Source organism: Condylura cristata, unplaced genomic scaffold, assembly GCF_000260355.1.
Source record: "Condylura cristata isolate star-nosed mole 26May11 unplaced genomic scaffold, ConCri1.0 scaffold00043, whole genome shotgun sequence".
Classification (NCBI taxonomy): Eukaryota; Metazoa; Chordata; class Mammalia; order Eulipotyphla; family Talpidae; genus Condylura; species Condylura cristata.
In genome coordinates, this window is record NW_004567144.1 from 1212999 (window position 1) to 1233075 (window position 20077).

Genomic DNA, 20077 nt, shown 5'->3' on the forward strand with positions numbered 1-20077 from the left:
ATATATAAGTATATATATATATATATATATATTGAAACACAGATGCATATGAATAGGAAAATTAAGTTCACACTGTAAATCACTGAAAGACCTTATATATATTGAAATGACCAAGTGTTGTTATTACTACTAACCCACAAAGCAAGTGAGTGATTTAGTAAGTGCTGAGTTTTGTCATTAAGTGGTGGTCATTTATAAACCAATCAGAGACACAATTTAGTCGAATAAAGATAAAGAAAGAAAATATACAAATTGGCAAATTCTTTCTCATATGATTGAGTTTATTAGAAGTATAGGACACCTGAGTCAGCAGGCATGTGGCTACAAGCATTGTTAATCCTTTACACTTAGTATAAGTGTCTTGTAGGAAATGTATTTTGATGAAACTTAATTTTAATGAAAACTAACAAAAGTTTGACAGTATGAGCCAGCAACATTAGCGTCTATTACTTTGTTCAACAGTTTGACCACTTCAGTAAATTGCATGGATTCATCATCTCTCATTCTGTCTCTGGAAAATAAGAACTAATCTTACAGTGTATAGGGAACCAGTGTTGAGGCTGTGGAAGCAAAGATAGGTCTATTCAAACCCCAGATTTGTAATTTTCTAGCTATTAAAATGTATGACTCTCTGAGACCCAGAGGAAAACAATAATACCTACTTTGCAGAATTCCCATGAGGAGAAAAAAATATGTACATATAAGGCTTGAGGTGTTCTTCAAATATTAATTCTTGTTTGGTTCTATGGCATTATAAACTGTAGAGCACAGATCTGAGAGTCAGAGAAGAAGATTCATTAAACAAATTGTAATTCAGTCCTCCTAAGTGTCAAACACAGTTATAGACTCTATGAAAGAGCAGTGACAAGGCAAATAAAATATTTGTTTTTGAAAAGAGTAGAGGCCAGGATTTTTTCAAATGTATTAACTGTGTGATTTAATTCCACTGAACCTCAGTTTGCTCAATAGAGTGATAACCATTTTTGTCCAGTATTATCAGAAAGTTGTAAGAATCAAATTCAATTATGCACATGGAAGAATTCTTACAAACTTTAAATTGTTGTATGGATGAAATTATTAGGATCTGCACTCCTCTTTGATAATAGGAGGGGAGTAAAAAGCATGAGTTACTAGCTATAGGTACCAGAGAGAATTTTATTACATAATCCTGACTAGACACTTAGCTAGATTGTAATGAATATAGCATTCAACATCAAGCCTCAGATACTGAAGGTACCCAGATTCAGCCAGAATGTCTGTATCTTTATAATAGTGAAAAAGACACTATAATAGAGAAGGACAAAATCTGTCTTTGAGCCTCCTTGTAATCAGCTTTCCTGCTTTCACTGCCAGTAAACCTATGTTTCCATTCCTTTGAAAATATTTTTCTTCTGTCTTCTTAAAGTGAATATGCTATAAGCAAATGAACTTGCCAACTCATTCACATCAATGTGTTGATGACTGAAAAGTCTTTATGGATGACCATTTCTGAGAAAAGGAGACTTAGCCTAAAACAGAGAAATAGAGCACTAAAGGTAGGATTCTGGGGAATATCAATAAATCTTGAGTTCCCCTGAAATCATGCCAGATAGATGAACACTAGTCCAAACAATAGGAGACTTAACAGTAATAGAAATATTAAACATCATGTCTAAATAGCTTTTTGAAGTATGTTCACTACAATACCATTAATTTACCTATCCTTATGGAAAGAAAGAAGGTAAATAAATGATGAGTAATATCCTTGGAAATTCTTTTCAGTAGCTTCAAAACATGGTATGTTATGAACCACCATTAAGGATGGGGGAAGGCACATTTCTGTTTGTACACACAAAGAAACCCATTTTCAAATCTCACTAATATAATCTTTAAGCTCTATTAGTTGGCAAAAATGCAACTCTGTGGAGGAACCATATTTATTTGATTTGCTTCCCATTTGAACAAAACCATCCCTTTATTGGAACTTCTGACTCATATGGTTACTGAGAGTGACAATTTTCCTAAAGTTTTATTTCCTTTATTGGTAACAATTAATTGGTCTGAGGGTGGACATCTGACCCAAGACTGTGCAATAAGGATCTTTATCTGAGCTTTTATTGTTTTGAAGATTTATTTACTTATGCATACAGAATTGGGTTACAACTCAGAGGTGTAGGGGCAGTAAGAGGATTCACCAGACACAGAATAGGGAGCAGAACAGGCAGATAGACTGAAATACATTGCTGAAGGGAACAGTGGGAGAGACAGGGGAGGTCTGCTGCGCCATGTGGGTCACCTCCAAGGCTGGGGATGGAACTCAGCACTGAAGTAACTGCAGACAGCTTGCAGTGCTGCATCCTAATCCATTGTGCCACCAAGGGAGGGCCTTATCCGGACTTTTAAACCACAAGATTTTAGCCCAGTCTGGCTCCTAATTTGACCTATAGGATGTCAGCAGTGACCATTTTCTCCCATGTGGACTTAGAATGGAGAAAGTGGTCTATAATGAGAGGAGGAATAGAAGACATGGCTAGAAATTTGAAGGCAATAGCAATGTCCTGACAACATTAAGTTCCTTGTTCTAATTGTTTTTAAGGTCCAGCAGAATTCTGGTTCTGTGAGACATTCTTGTAAGCTTGATTATAAACAATTCTGTGGAGTACATTAGTCATTTATTTTTGTCTTTGTGAGCTCAACTGGGTCTCTATTAATTGCTATTATAATTCCTAGCTAGCTAAAGTCCAATACTTATTAAAACCTAAGGCAAATCATCAATGAGCTTTTATGATCATGTAATCTTACCATTCTATAAATATCGTCGGCTCTTGTTTCTATTATTACTAAATCACATATGCTTTTTAATGACAGAACTGTAGGCCAGGTGTTATTTGCATGGCTAAGAGAACTGTAGAAGCTGAGGAACAAAACAAGGCAAAGATTTATCAAAGGTCACTATCAGAGGCGGTACACATATTAAGGTGAAATTTGGTGATGGGAAACCCATGGGGATTACAACTGAGATGGAAAAAAGGCACAAAATGATGTAAAAGTAAACTATTATATTTTTAAAAATGGGCTTTTTTGGAACTTCTTAAATGTATACCTATCACATTATACATGCTAAGGTTACTCTTTGAAGTATTTTGACATTTTGTCAGTAAAAGAAGAAAAAGTAGATAATGTGCAAATATTTAGCAGTCTGTATATCGTAAGATTTCAGGCTTTCCAAACCTGGCTGTGTGACTTGGGATGAGTTGCTGTATTTCACTGAGATTCTCGCTCCTCATCTATAAAAGTAATATGCGTACTTTGCTCATAGGTTTGTTGTGAAGATTAAATGACTTAATTTACATAAAACAATTAGAAAACTGGCTGAGCACTGAGTAACTGCTCTTAGGATTAAATGAGCTAGTTCCTATGAGGTTCTTAAAAAGGATGGATAGTTTATAATAAGTGTGGGGAAAATACTAGCTGTTATAGTTCACTGCACATTCTGGTGATAGTAAAATCACAACCTAGTTCTTCCTAAATGAAGTTCTTTCTTTCCAACTTGCTCACAAATTCCAAATGCATTTGCAATACTGTATTACTTTTGTTTCCATATCCCTGTTCTAGTTTGTTATCTGTGACAGGGTATGTTTTTAACTGCTTGCAGGCAGGTTTTCTGAACTTGCAATTTGTTTAATATAGCGCAGGCAACTGCATTTTCTTCAATGTTGGTCACTGGTGAATGGTGATGTTGGAGACCAAGAGGTAATTTCTGATAAACTTATATCTAATCATGGTATTTGAATCTGTTTTAGTCCCAGATTTAGGTTGATTTAGGAGGGGAAAAACCCAGAGTTTACTTTCTTTTCCATCTTGTGAGAATGTAATCAGTTTTGGTCTGTTGGAAAATACTGTTTGCTTTTCTCTGTGGCTTGATCATAATAATTCACAATTCCAGAACACACAAGCTTGAATCATCTATTTAAATAAAGTAACAGATTTTCAATTCACAAATATCAGAGTACTATTTGTGATCCATTAGGTAAAGTGCAAGAATTCCTACTGATAAGTCTATTTTAAAAGGTATGAGACAATGATGTCCTTTCCTTTCATTGCTTAGCAGTTCAAATCAGCCAGAAATAAATAAAGTTTTGATGTTTGCAGCTTGATTCATGATATTATTACTAGTTAGCTGTCCTGGGTCTGAATGGAACTTGAGGTGTGGGATATTTTTTCAGGGAATTGAGATCACAGTTCTCTGAGAGGCAGGTAGGTGGAGGAAGTAACAAAAGATTGTAGGACTGAAAGTATAACATATCCTCAACACTACCCCCTTGTGGCTTCACTGTCCTCCAGGCACAGGGGCAGCAGCTGTCAGGAAACCAAGTATCTGAGGATTTGTCCCAGTTCCAAACAGAGTCCCGCCCTCACCAAAGTTTTCAGTTGGCTGTCAATAATGCATCTTTGAGGAAAAATATTCTTGAGGGAAACTAATCACTGAAAATTTGTCTTGGAAGAAGGAATTCTAACAAAGGAGAATATTGGTGCAATATCTCTGTGTCTGCATGATATTGGGCAAATCACTTCAAGTCTCAGAGGCTTGGAAAGGATCCTTTTAGGTATAATAGTTAATCATTCATACTTTGCTTAACTATAAAGTTGCCATGAAAACTGACTGAGGTATTTTAAACAAATATTTTTGTGAACCCCATTGTCCTATGCAAAGGTCACTGCTGTCATCACCAAAAGCTTCAGAGACTCCATGGAGGCAAAGTGAGAACACCATCCATTTCTTACTCCAGAGAAACAACATGGATGAGATGGCAGTTATTCAATGGTATAAACCTCCTGGCTTTAAACTTTATAGGGAGTCTCTGCTACTCTGAAAAGTAATAGTAATCTTTAGTGCATCTTTGGCCTCAGTCTGACTTCCCCAGAACACTCTATCTTCAAGGTCCAAGGTGACATATCTTCTTTGACTAATGGTCATTTATCTTTGTCAGCTATTGTTTCCCTCTCAGTCAGCACCTTGTAGAGCTGAAGAGGACATGTATTACGATCCCCTGTATATTGTCATCTATAAACAGATGTTTTTAGCAACAAATGTTGCTAAAATGGGATAGGGTCTTTAGCAGGGTAAAGATGAAATGTGGGTAGGCAGCAAGTGGAGTCTTATTGAAATGATTTCCTGCTGTTGACTTTTGCTTCACATGTTTTGAAACCTTTTAAACTGTGGAGTTTAAACTTTGAATCCCAAACACTACCATGGCATCTAAAACTTGAGGTCAAATATCCTTAGGCATTTTGAAAAGTAAATACCACTATACAGACAATACCAGTAATTAACTGTTGCTGGTGCTTAAGAAGCAATATGACATACTGTTTTTGGTTTAAAAAAAAAAAGCAGACTGCAGACTTCAACTTCTTATTCTACCTCAACTTTGTTATCTTTAAAATGGAAATAATAAGAATAATAGCTCCCTTGATAAACTGTTGTGTGGATTACAAATAATATATATATTGGCACACATATATATGAAAACCTTTATGACCCTTTTACATTTCCTTTCTATTTATTTGATTTTGTTGGCACAACAATTGGTAAAGAAGTAAATTATCAACATTAAAAACAAAAAGTAAAGGAGGTCCACATTGAGAGATCAGCCAGAGGTCATATAGCATATAAATTGAGTGAAAAGTGTTTGTATTACTCAGCAAATGTAAGTGTGAAATCTGTTATGAAATACTCTGCTCTACTATAGATTCACTACTCCTGTTTATTGAATGTTTTGTCTACATATTGCACATGGACAAGGCACACTGTCAGCATCAGACAGGTACTTGAGGCATGGGAGTAAGAGTTCAGAGGCTTTGTGATAGAACATATAGGTTCTAGGTTCATAGTGTTTGCCCTGCCTCCCATCATCTGTTTGACTTTAGACAAATTATTTAATATTTCTGAGCCTCAGTTTCCACCTGCACAAAATAAAGATAACCCTTATTCATTTGGTTTATTAATATGCAATTATCAATGTTCTGTGAGCCAGTCTGTCACAATGGAATCTTAGTGAATTATCATTGTTAACACTTAAATAACAGTCGGGGAAAACATCCATCTCATACCATTTTTTTGTAATCAGTTTGCAATTAACATTTTATAACTATATTTTGGTTAAATGGTATAAAATTACAGTGCCAGGCACACCATTGGGGCTCCATGAATTTATTAAACAAATAAAAATGAAAGAATGGCAATGCAAAGTGGGGGATGCTGCCTAGTGAAGAAGGAAGATTTTATATAAGATATATGTAACATGTTCACTTGTACTAAGTGTTTTAAAAGTGATAAGAATAAAGTATTAATAAATTATGATTAATGCATCCAGGAATGCTTCCTAAAGAGATCAACATTTGAATTGTGTTGTGAATGATAGGCTGATTTTGATCATGAAGGAAAGGAGGAAATAGCAATTCAATGAAAGCAAACAGCATAACACAAATATAGGCAGATCAGAGTGCAGGATATGCTCAGAGGGAGCCCAAGAAGTCTGATGTGGCTAGATAGGAATTTGGCTGATGAATGATACAGAACTGGGGGCTAGAGAAAAAGTTTAGATCTTAACTATGATAGATTTTAAAAACTGAGCTGTGGAACTTGGACTTGGAACTGCAGATCAGAGGTTGCATATTGGCAGGCCCAAACTAATTTTTGCCCACAAACATGGCTTGTTTGGACTGAAAAGTATTGACTTGCATGAATGATGTTTTCAAAACAACTGAATTTTTCAAGCTGAATTTTTTTAATAAGGAGATTATATATTATAATCTGAAGTTATGTTCTTAAATGCAATGAACTATCTGAAACAATGGGACCACATTTCTGCGTGGCAAAAACCAGTTGGAGTTGTATGGTGGCTGCCTCTGTTAGGTGGGACATCTGTTCTTTTGTTTCCCATACCCTCCACCAACATACCCTTTTGCTTCTGTGATACCAGGTTCTCTTCACTCACCTTTGTTACTTAAGATGATTTGAATTTGAAGCCACTGGTATAGATAATTGAAGGTTGCAGAGCAGAGGAGTAATATCAGAATTATTTGTTTAGAAAGAACATTATGATTCTGATTCTGTTGAAGATAGCTTGGAAATGTGTTGTCAGGGGAGAAGTTAGGACTAGAACTGTGGGAGAGGATGAAATGGGATAGAACCACTAACATTGTGGGACAGGAAGAAAATATGAAGTATGCATGCAGACTTTTATAAACTTCTAAGTATAGGAATTATCAAACATATACAATGAAGGAGAAGAAAGAACTCTGAAGGTTTATTCATAAACCCACTCCTCATTTCCAGCAAAACTCAAATGTAGTTACTTAAATGGTTTTCACTCTCCTTAGATTGTGAATGATTTTGCCTTAAAGACAAAATTCATGTCACCCTATTAATCAGAGAATCCCTGGTGCCTAGCACAGAGCCTGCCACACATTAAGTACATAATTAAATACTCACTCAATGCATGAATTGGAGGGATTCTCTACTGTGCTTGTAGAAGAAGCCATGGGAAACCGCAGGAGTTTTTGCAAATGCCCAAATTCCTAGTTTGGAAGTACATTTTAATTATGTGGAAATAGAATCCATCCACTTGTTGAATAGGTACTTGTTGAACACTAATCATGTATCATACCAGGCTGAGTGTTAAGGATTCCATGATCAGCAAAACTACCTCAGTCCCTGATCTCTGGAAACAAGTTCCCAGTCTAGTGAGGAGAATAGATATCAAACAACTAAATAAGCAATATTAATTGCATTTCAAGAGAACTATTGCTTGCTACTAAAATATGTAAAAAGTAGGTGAGTATCTGACTTGAGTGGCAACAAGCAACTCAATTAAAACATGCAAATACTTGAGCATAGTCGTTTTCAATATAAACATACAAAGGCAAATAAGCATATGAAAAAACTCTATACCATCATCTAAGAACTGAATAAATGCCTACACATCAAATTAAAACACATTTAAAAAGTAACCAAATCAAATTCCGGTGAGTATCTAGAGGAACTACTAGTGGGAATGGAAAATGATACAACCAATTTGAAGGACAGATTGGCAGTTTCTCTAAATTTAAACCTCCTTTGTGGCCCCCATTTACTATTAAATCTATAGTTGAGAGAAATGAAAGGCTATGTCTATATAAAGATGTATGTATGAATTTTCATAGAAACATTACTTGTAATAGCCAAAATTGTAAAGAATCCAAGTGCTCTTAGCAAGTCAATAGATTTTTTTTTTTGTAAAAAAACAAAAAAATTAACAAAAGAAAACTTGGAGTCCATCCATACAATGGAACACTACATAGTAGTAAAAAAAAGAACACAAAAAACTTATACACATAAGAGTTCGGATGATTATTAAGGTTATTATACTGTGTGAAAGATGCCAGCTTGTAGAATTAGGGCTAAAAGAGGGGGTAGAGGAGGCCTGGGGAGCAAAGGGGAAAGAGGCCCAATGGATTTGATGTAGGGTGTTCTAGTCTGGATGTGTTTGGTAATGTAGATCTGAAAAAGTGAGAACTTAGACCTCTGAATCATATACAGTGTTGTAAACCAATGTTACTACAACAAAATCATGTAATAAAATAAAATAATAATATAAAATATAAAAGAAAAATAATATTTATATAATATTTTGGAATAAGAAAACTAATTTATAGTGGCAAAAAGACAGTTAATTGCCAGTGGGGGTTGTGGGGATAGGTAAGCAGAATAAGTTAATGTCACAAAGGGAACTTTTGGGGAGCTGGATTTTTTACTATTTTGAGTCGGTAATGGTTTCATGAGTATATGCGTATGCCCAAATTTATCAATTTGTGCACCTTTAAATATGTGTACTTTATTGTCTGTCAGTAATATCTCAAGAGGACTATTTTAAAAATTCCTCATAATAGAGAACCCATGAGTAGATCCACAAATATATTGCCAAATGATCTTTGAGAAAGGAGCAAATGTGATACAATGGCATAAAGGCAGTCTGTTCAACAAATGATGCCAGAAAAGAACTGTATATTCACATTAAAAAAATAAGAAATAAATTTAGACACAAACCTTACACCTATTACAAAAATTAGATAACACAGGAGAAAACCTAAGTGACACTAGGTGTGGTCACACCTTTTTAGATACAACACAAAAACATGATCTATGAAAGAAACAATTAAGAAAAGGGGTTACAGTAAAATTAAAATTTTTTATTCTGTGATGACAATGTCAAGAGAATGAGGATACATGACACAATAGTAGACAATATTTACAAATGAAATCTGATAAAGAACTACTATTCAAAATATACTAATAACTCTTCAAATTCAACTGTAAGAAAGCAACCAGCCACATTGCAAAGTGGGCCAAAGACTAACAAACTCACCAAAGAAATGTGCATATTGGCAAATAAACATATGAAAAACTAATAGAGTAAATCTTAAAAGCCTTCATTACAAAAAAAAAAAAAATTGTAATTATGCATTGGGGTGAACTTAAGTGAACTTAATTGTGGTGTTCACTTGGGAATATATACAAATATCAAACCAGTATGTTAAATACCTGGTGCCAATTTAATTTAATGTATATGCCAGTTATATGTCAGCATTAAAAATTAAAATTTGCAACACTGACATACCCACGTACTGATAAGAATGAGGACCAGTAGGAACTCTCATTCATTGCTAGTGGGAATACAATATGGTATAGTTGCTTTGGAAAACATTTTGGTGGTTTCTTATAAAACTAACCATAATTTTATTATATGAACAAGCAAATTGGTCTGTGATTTTTACAGAAAGGGCTTGAAAATTTATGTTCACACAAAGACTTGAACTTGGTATTTGTAGCAGCTTAATTAATAATTGCCAACACTTGGAAGAAATGTTCTTCAAGAGATAGACAAAATAAATTGTGGCACATCCAACCAGTGGAATATTATTCAGTGCTACAAAGAAAAGAGCTATCAAGTCATGAAAAGCCATGGAGGAAACAAATATTTTCTAAGTAACAGAAGCCAATTTGGATGGCTGCATATTGTATGATTCCCACTAGATGACATGCTAGAGAAAACTTTATACTGAAAGATCCAGTGATTGCCAGGGCACAACAGGTGATTATGCAGAGCACAGAGGAATTTTTAGGCAATGAAAATCAATACTCTGTAGGATGCCATAAAGTGGAAGTATGTGATTATACATTTGTTCAAACCCACAGAGTGCACAATACCAAGAGTGAACCATAATGTAAACGATGGGTGATTATGGCAAAGTGTAGGTTGATCAAGTGTTAACACAGCACTCTGGTGGGAGATGCTGACAATGGCAGAGGCTATGCATGTGTGGCAGAAGAGGTTATATAAAAACTTTTATTGTGGAACTTAAGCTGATCTAAAAATTAAATTTTAATTTTAAATAAATTGCTCTGATTAATAATCCAGAACTGACTTTAAGAAAGTAAAAGTAGAAAGAGGGGGGTCCATTTACAATGATCCATGTGCTAAAGGACAGTGCCTTGAACTATATGGTAGTGCTCACAAAGAGAATGAGGCTGATTTGTGAGATATTTAGGAAATAAAACTACCAAGAATTGAAGAATTTCCACTATTTTTCAAAGGTCAGCTTATCTCAGCTTTCCACTAACAAAATCCCCATGGAATTATACAGGAAGCCCATGGCAAAAATTTACCTACGACTCAAATGTTTTGAGAAGACACCATTGGTTGCTTACTTGATTGTTTAAAAATTGTAGAGAAGGGCCTCCCTGGTGGTGCAAGGGGTTAAATAAATCTCAGCACTATGAAGCTAGCCACAGCCACTGCAGCAGGAGTTCCATCCCTGGCCAGGGAGCTGACCCACATATGGATTGGCAGACCTGTCTTATCTCACCTGCTGCTCCCCTCAAGTGTATTTCAGTTGATTTGCCTTTTCGCTCCCCACTCTGTCTCTGGTGAATCCTCTCATTTTCCCCTCCAGTATCTCTGGCCCTGCATAAATAAATAAAAGCTTTAAAAATTTGTAGAGGGAAAAAGAGGAAGGAGGTAGGAGGGAGAATAAGAAAGAGGGAAGAGGAAAGAGGAAAAAGAGGAAGGGGTAGGAGGGAGAATAAGGAAGAGGGAAGAGGAAAGAGGATAAAGAAGGGGGTCAAGATGGTAACAAGCAAATATTTCATGTAATATTCCTCTGTAGTATCACTTGTTCTTAAAAAGCAATGAGAGGAAAATAAGATTTGAGATGGGAGATCATTATATTCACACTAGTAGACTTTCCTGACAAGAAAACTAAAGCTGAAAGAGAGGAAGAGGTTCACTGTTAATCCTGGTTGAGACTTATGTTATTTCCACTCTACTTTCCTGCCAACCCAGCCTACTCATTTCCTTTTGAGCAACCCTAGCTAAAAGATTTGGTGGAACTAGAGGTTGTGATGATTCAAATAAGGTTGTCTACGTACCTTTGCATTTCAATTATATATTCCTGTTTCCCATTAAATAGGGAATTTAGAATTAGCCTTTTATAATTTGACATCTCTATGAATAAGGCTGCTTCTTTACCAAAAGAAGTGAAATTCCCCACCAACAAAGGGGATATATTTGAGATATATCTGGGCAGAGCTGAAGCCTTCAAATCCCAGAGGATAATTTTTCACCTTGGGTAAAAAGCTTCTCAGGCCTTTGTGTTCTGGAAAGTTACATTTATAGCCCTCTCCCAAGTGTCCTTGACATTGATGAGTCTGACTAAAATAACAATGAGATGAAGACTAGCTTATGTTCTACAAATGTGGAACATAGACTAGACTATGCCCGTGATTCAGTGTCTTCATCTGGACACTAGAGTTGATCACGCCCACTCCTCCCTGCCTTTAAGATTAATTTACTTCCTTGCATCAGGTTAAGTAAATGTCCATGTTCCTTTGCTGTGAACAAGACAGACTCTATAGGTTCTGTTAAAATAAAATTAAAAAAAAAAATAGAAGAGGCACAAGAGGAAAATCTCCACTAGCCTTTTGGGAGAGATAAACCCTGCTGGGATTCAAAAAGCTAAGGAATTTAAAAGCTAGGTGGGGGTGTGGGAGGGAAAGGTAGGGCAGGGCTCCTACTTTTCTATAGGTCTATGTTTCAATTCTCTCTATTCCATCTTTTTTTTTTTAAGATTTATTTATTTGTGCATACAGTCCCTCTATTCCATCTTTACACAGGGCATGGAACCTCCTACAAAAAAGAACAATTGCAGTACTGATTGCCACCCTCCACACCTGACTGTACACCAAGAAGAAAAACAAGCCTATGTAAATTCCAATTCTTAAATAGTGCAGTTTGAAAGATTAAAGCACGCAAAAGCAACTTGGAAACGCAAGGGGCCGATGCAGAAGAAAACCTCTGAAAAACCACGACAAGTATTTATAGTGTTTGTCTGCTTGTCTGGGTGATTTTGCCCTTGCATTTCTTCTAGGTGAGGGACATGTAGTTGTAGGCTATTCTAGATAGGAAATAGGTTAAGAAGAAGGTAAACAGATATAACTTCTGGCTCCCAGGCAGAGGATTTCTACACTTGGCATCATACCAAGAGACCCAGTCATCTCAAGGAGATTGTCTGAGAGGTTTCAACAAGTATAGGCTGATTGGTCATACATTATTTCTCAGTTTGTTGGAGATCCTGCCATCACAACAGCAGAGTCCCTCACAGCTGAAGAAGCAGATAATCTTATCTCCCCTTCCCTCTCCCTCCTTCCAGCAGTCCCCACGCAGCCCGCCTCCGCACCCCCCCAATCCCCCCATCCCCCGCCGTGCGACCTGTGTCTGTTTTGAATTTGGACTTCGGAACCAAATCTGGTAAGTGCTAGCTTGCAGGAGTTCTGGTAGCCTTGAACCCAAAGTAAAGCTCCGGGCTAAAACGTGGGCCCTGGCGCCTAAATCCTGGTCTAGAGGTGCCGGCGATATTCAGGGAGCTGGGAGTCTCCGGGGCTACAGCAATCCTTCCCAGACCTCACCCACGCTGTGCCAGTATGAGCTTCTCCAAAACCACCACGCGTTAGCGCCCGGTGAGGGGAGGAGAGTAAAGGGAAGGGAAGGGGTGGGGAAGACGGGGGAGGAGAGGACAGGGGAGGGGAGGGAGAGAGGAGGTGGGAAGTCGTGCAGGCCGGCCCGGCGGGGGCGGGACCCGACTCGCAAACTGTTGCATTTGCTCCGCACTTCCCAGCGCCCCCTCGGAGATCCCGAGGAGCCAGCTTGCTGGGAGAGCTTGTGCGTCCCGAGGCGGCGTGGAGGCATTGGAGGCAGAGGAGGCGACGGAGGTAAGGCGACCAAGCTAGCTGCTCCCGTGCGTGACAAGAGCCTAAGGAACTCATCGCGTCAACCCCAGCGAGGCTCTGGCAAGAGCCTCCGCCTCTCGCGGCTCAGCAGCTTCGAAGCCGCCGCCCCGGAGCTGCCCTTCCTGGGTGAAGTTTTTGAAAGCTGCTAGAGACTCGGAGGAATCCAGGAAAGTGCCTGGTAGGACTGACGACTGCTTTTGTCCCTCCTCCAACCCTGTTTCCCTCTGGGGTCTCCTCTCTTGCAGCTGCCTCCAACTGCTCCTCTTTACCCGCCCACTCCCCCTCCCCCAAGTCTGCCCTGTAACACCAGCCTGGAGTTTGCAGAGAGGTAACTCCCTTTGGCTGCGGGCTGGCGAGCTAGCTGCACGTTGCAAAGCCGGCTCTGGGAAGACGGCTCTGGGGAGAAGGTCGACCAGGGAGCGGCTTCGGCACTGCAGCCAAGACCTGGCCGGTTAGGCTGGACGAGGGGCGGCCCCCAGGTTTCCCCTCACTCCCTCTCTACCACCCACTGCATGTACCTCCTCAGCCAGTTTGTGGGGCAAGAGATCGCTGGGTGAAAAGGCAAGGCTTCAGCAGCCAAAACCAAATCAAAAGCAAGCAAGCTAACAAACAAGAAAACCCAAGACGAACAAACAAGGACAACAACAAATCAACCCGAAACAAAACAAGAAATCTAAAGTAAAAAGAAAAAAAAAACCCGGTTCCTATTTGCACCTGCTTCAGTGGACACTGAAATTGGAAAACGGAGGAGTCTCCTTTTTGTTTTATTTCCTTCAAGGTTTGAGCTGCTTTTGAATTAATCCTCCAAGTATTCAGGGACAGACTGCTAGCTTAGCAGAGCAGATCTTGTGCAGCACGTGTTTTCCTCTGCGCGAGACTTTTAGACTGTCAGAGCGCTTTCCCGAGGTTATTCCTTCAAGTTTCTGTCTCAGAGCTTCCTGCAGGTGGGCTGCTAGCTGCAGCGACACCACCTCACAGCCTGTTGAACTCTTTTTCAGCAAGAGAAGGGGACGCGAGGTAAAGGGATTGGGTGGCAGATTCAATCAAGCTCTAGGATGGAGGTGCAGTTAGGACTGGGGAGGGTCTACCCCCGGCCGCCTTCCAAGACCTACAGGGGAGCATTCCAGAATCTGTTCCAGAGTGTGCGCGAAGTGATCCAGAACCCAGGCCCCCGGCACCCTGAGGCCTCCAGCGTGGCACCTCCCGGCGTCCGTTTGCAGCAGCAGCAGCAGCAGCAGCAGCGGCAGGAGACCAGCCCCCGCCAGCAACAGCAGGGTGAGGATGGTTCTTCCCAAACCCAGAGCCGAGGGCCCACGGTCTACCTGGCCTTGGATGAGGACCGGCAGCCTTCACAGCAGCGCTCAGTTCCCGAGGGCCACCCTGAGAGCAGCCGCATCCCTGAACACAGAGCCACCGTGGCTGCCAGCAAGGGGCTGCAGCCGCAGCCACCAGCACCTCCGGATGAGGATGACTCAGCTGCCCCATCCAATTTGTCCCTGCTGGGCCCCACTTTCCCGGGCTTAAGCAGCTGCTCTGCTGATCTCAAAGACATCTTGAGCGAGGCCAGCACCATGCAACTCCTGCAGCAGCAGCAGCAGCAGCAGCAACAGCAGCAGCAGCAGCAGCAGCAACAGCAGCAGCAGCAGCAACAGCAGCAGCAGCAGGAGGCTGTATCTGAAGGTAGCGGCAGCGGGAGAGCCAGGGAGGCCGCTGGGCTTCCTATGTCCTCCAAGGACAGTTACCTAGGGGGCACTTCAACCATCTCAGACAGTGCCAAGGAGTTGTGTAAGGCAGTGTCAGTGTCCATGGGCTTGGGTGTGGAGACATTGGAACATCTGAGTCCTGGGGAACAGCTTAGGGGAGATTGCATGTATGCCCAGCTACTGGGAGGTCCACCTGCTGTGCGTCCAGCTCCTTGTGCCCCGCTAGCTGAATGCAAAGGTTCTTTGCTGGATGACGGCCCAGGTAAGGGCACGGAAGAGACTGCTGAGTATCCTCCTTTCAAGGCAAGTTATGCCAAAGGACTGGACAGCGGTGAAAGCCTTGGCTGCATTGGGAGTGGTGAAGCAGGGGGCTCTGGAACACTTGAACTGCCCACCACCCTGTCTCTCTACAAGTCTGGAGCACTGGACGAGGCAGCAGCTTATCAGAGTCGTGACTACTACAACTTTCCACTACCCCTGGCTGGGCCGCCTCCCCCTCCTCCACCTCCTGGACATCCTCATGCCCGAATCAAGCTAGAGAACCCCTTGGACTATGGTAGTGCCTGGGCAGCTGCAGCGGCACAATGCCGCTATGGGGATCTAGGAAGCCTTCATGCTGGGGGTGCTACAGGACCAGGCACAGGCTCACCCTCAGCTGCCGCCACCTCCTCCTGGCACACCCTCTTCACAGCTGAAGAAGGCCAGCTCTATGGGCCCTGTGGGAGCAGCACAGGGGAGTCAGGGACAGTAGCCCCCTTTGGTTACACTAGGCCACCTCAGGGGCTGTCAAGTCAGGAAGGAGACTTTAGCCCACCTGATGTGTGGTATCCTGGTGGAATGGTGAGCAGAGTGCCCTATCCAAGCCCCAGTTGTGTCAAAAGCGAGATGGGCCCGTGGATGGAGAGCTACTCTGGACCTTATGGGGATATGCGGTAAGTTTCTCCTTCTAACAATGTCCTTTAGAGTCAATGTGTGTTCTGGCTTATTTATTCTCTTCCTCCTCCCCAACGTGCTGCCCTTAGGAGACTTCAGTAATGTTCAACAGCAAGGGCAGTCTTAATGGGCAGCCTTAATCTCATGCCTTCCCTGGACTCCTGGCCTGATGAATCTGTGTGCTCCAAAACCTCCCTCTGAACCAATACCCACTGCTGCTAGCCCTGGGTACTGGTATATGCCCTTCCCTATTGCTTGATAACCCCTTACCCAAGCTTCTGAAAGTCCTACATTTTTCACAGTATTCCACGTGCTGCCGGGTCCAAACTTAAATCTAATTGCAGGGGCCATCTTTAGAAATAAAGCCCTTAAGCCCCACCCCCCAATTAATTTTCTCCTGTCCTCCCCCAAATCTGAGGACCTCGATAAGAAATGTGGCTAGTTGCTCCTCTTAGAGTCTTAATGTTTTGCCTTCTAGACTGTGGTTGGTGTTAGCAGGTTAGAGGCAAAGACCCAATCCATGTCTTTCTCATCCTGCCTTCTCCAAAGACATAAAATGGAGTGTCATTTCAGGGGACGAAGGTGGCCTCTGTGTTATGAGGGCTGCTATGTAAAGACAGGTTGAAGTCCCCTTCTTGGCAACAACTGCTGACTTGCCCTACCGGTGAAAGTCAGCAGAGAGAATAGAACTAGGCACCAGTAGAGGAAGCAAAAGGACAACTTTCTTAGCAGACTTTGAGAAGGATTTAAATCACATGTTAACTGTTGGAAGTAGCTGCTTGAGTTGGTTTTCTCGTCTGAAGTATTTGTTTGCTCTGTGAATTACAACAGTCACAGTTTCCTACTTCAATTCTGCATCAGATATATGAAAAAAAAAAAGTCATATTAATGAACAATTTAACCAAACTTGAGTCTGACTTATGAAAATGTTGGGCAAAAAATTAAAGGATTTCCTGCTGTTCTAGTGTGCCTTGAAATCTGTTCTGGGGAAGGAAGAACAGGGGTTTTCTATATATTTCATTTTAAGGGCAAACTTGCATTTTAAAACATGAGCTGTTAACTTTAATAAATTGAGATAGAATTGTTAGTGACCTATGACTATTATCTTGCCCAAGAGTTTTAATTAGGACATGAGAAAAGTGATCATTTCATCTTGCTTATTAAAAATTCTTCCTTACTGCAGTTGTTGAGCTTCCTGGAGACCTTGTTGATGGTTTTCACTCAGCAAGCTGTTTTATCCTAGTGAGGGAGGGAATGTTAACTAGGGACTAATTCCTCAGGGTTGCTGAACACTGATGTCCTAATGAACTTGTTTTGTATCCCTTGTTTCTGTATTGTATCGGTGACTTTTCAAAAATTTGTATTAACCTTAGCATCTTAAATGTCTTAAATCTAGCAATTTGCCGCTTTTCACTGATGCTTCACTATAGTTGCAGGGTTGATGACACAGTGTTGGAAAAGAAAGAGGGAGAAGGATTTTATAAAATGTTATTTTACTGAAGAAACAGCTAATTGGCAGACTGTGTTCTGCTGGGTTTCTAAGGTTTGGCTTAGAGGATTTTCAAAAATTTCAAAGTGTTCATTTATATCAACAATCTTTTCCAGTTTATTAAGTTGTTTCTAAGGCTTTGTTTGTTTGTTTTTGTTTTTGCTATGTGATTATACCTTGGGTCTTCCTTTCATAAGAACAGATTTACTTGGTAAGGGTTTTCCTCTCTCTATCCCCCCATAGTCAATAGTGGAGTTCTCTTCTACAGTTAACTTTTCTAAGGGAAGGGGTAGTAACTAAGGTGTTTCTTGACCTACTATGATGCTTACCCTGGTCACTGGAAGCTTTCATCAGTTTCTGCATGTCCACCCTCACCCCCAATTCCATAACTAGGTTAACCTGGAGGAAATGAATGAATCCATATATTTGTTACAGGATGTGTGTTTTGGAAGGCATAACCTGAAATTTTCAGGGAGTAGCTAGATAGCAAAAACTTCTCCTCAATAAGTTTGCAGTAAGCTGGGTGGTTTTATCCCAGATCCTAATGGAAAAACTTCTCTGTCACAATGCCGCGCTTAAATTAGTGACTTCAACAACTGAAAATTATCGGTACTCAAAGAAAATAAACAATTATATAATCTTTCTCGTCTGTAAATGCTGTACTGGCTTTTCTAGTGGGGGGAATTTGGCATTTCTATTTTATGTATTGACAAAGAATTTTCATTTGTAGGATTTAGAAAATCCTTCAGTCTGTTTCTTGAAATGTATCAACTTCATAAGAATACAACCAATTTAAGTTAAAAAGCTAGCATTTTCTTACTTTCTCTTTCTTTTCTTTGTATGGGCACAATTTGGTAAAAGACAAAAAGTTTAAAGCTAAAATCAGCTTTCCCACCTTTTCTGTATCACATGCATCATATGGCAACTTTGAGTAAAAAAAAAAACAAAAAACAAAAAACAAAAACTCAACATTCTAGAGATTTCTAATAAACTGTTAGATTATTAGATTATTATTGTCCAATGGTGTGGGTATTTACAAATACCAGTTTTTGCTTTGTTTTGTTTTGAGGGTGAGATTAACTTTACTAACTTTTGGAATAGTTCTATGTTCTATAGGAATAGCTTTGTTAGGCATATCTACAAGTTTATGCCTAAAAGAGAGAGGTGAAGGTGATTTCCTTTTCTGGGTTTGAAAAGTGGTTTAAGCAGAATGAATAATGAAAAGTTATGAAACTTGTGTGCTGTCCTGATGATATATAATGGGGCTTTATTTTTTCAGAGCTCAAAAAGACCACAACTTTGTTAATTGGCCCTGTCTCATTTGACAGAAGTAGGGCCCTTTATATCCCAGCTAGTCACCCAATAATATGACAAATATTAATTCCTGTGTGTTGAGGCCCAGAGAACCATGTTGAGGAATTAAGAGTTGGGGATTAGATAAATTATCCAGATGCAAAAAGAAAATTTTAATTTTTCTTTTGGTAGTTTGTTCTGGTCTTCATAGCTAGTTTTTTAGAAGAGCTCTGAAATTGGCAAATCCTGGCTTTTGTTGTTGTTGTTATTATTATTATTATTATTATTATTATTTAAATTTTCCATTCCCCCTCCTTCCTTAGCTACCAACCAGCTTTTTTTATGGCTATCTTGCAAGAAGTAGTTTCTCCATTTTATAAAACCAAATTTTGCTTTGATAATAAAATAGACTGATGTTCTCTGTTGGTAGACTTTGAAGTTTAGTATATTAGAAAGAAACATCATTTCTGCATAGTTAGGAAATAACTGGTGAGTTCTGCCTGAATACCAGTGATCAGAACTCAAAGCAAATAACCATTCTGGGTGATGCTCCATTTCAAAATATGGGTAGTATGTAGCTATGGAAGGCTCCTCTTGGTTTTTTGTTTTGTTTTGTTTTGTTTTTTTCAGAATATCTTTCTTTCTGCTGGGCCAAAGATTAGCATTAGTGTGAGATTATTTTCAAAAAAGCTTGCAGCCTTCCAATTGTAGGGTAACTTTGAGTGCTTTCTTGCTGGTGCTAATTTTACCTCATCAGACTTCCATTCTTTTAGCTGTGAACTTTGATATAATATACAGAATTTGTTGGTGATACTTAATTTTAAAGTGTTTTCCCTGTCTATAGTAATTTTCTCATCCTGTGTACATATATGCATTTAAGGAAAATAATTCTTTTGCTAACTCTTAAAAATATTGTGGTTGCTCTTGGTGGGATTAAGTGAATTGGAGTTATAAACATGTACAATTTTATCATTATTATTATTATTATTGTTCATGGTGATATCCAAAACTACCAGTTTTATTCAGAACACAGCTGAGGCAGGGAGCAGAGTGCTGACTGGGTGTGGCAAGCAGGGGTGTTATTCTGTTACCAACCTGAAACTATGATTCTGAAAAATAAAAAGCAAACAAAAAATTACGTTTTGTGGGTTATTGGGAGAGGGAAAAGGAAACCTCTCCTCAGTCCCTACTCCATGGTTTTTTCTTTGTCCGCAGCTTCTTCAAGTGCTGCCAGTCACAGATTTTTTTTTATTTCACTCCTTTCGTGCTTTCACATTGAAATATGGAATTTTCTTTCTAATCCTGATGATTTTTTTCATTATACTGGTAGCTGACTCATATATATATATATAT

At 39.6% G+C, this 20077-nt stretch overlaps 1 protein-coding gene and 1 pseudogene across 1 annotated transcript in view; one reads left to right on the forward strand and one right to left on the reverse strand.

The window, feature by feature from the left end:
* LOC101634579 overlaps positions 1 to 13342 on the reverse strand; it is a 120314-nt pseudogene extending 106972 nt beyond the window's left edge.
* Positions 13343 to 14361: 1019 nt separating this feature from the next.
* AR (androgen receptor) overlaps positions 14362 to 20077 on the forward strand; it is a 198027-nt gene continuing 192311 nt past the window's right edge. Inside the window, exon 1 of the mRNA XM_004694437.1 lies at positions 14362 to 15941. Within this exon, the coding sequence (XP_004694494.1) occupies positions 14362 to 15941 (1580 nt within the window). The remainder of the gene's footprint in view (positions 15942 to 20077) is intronic.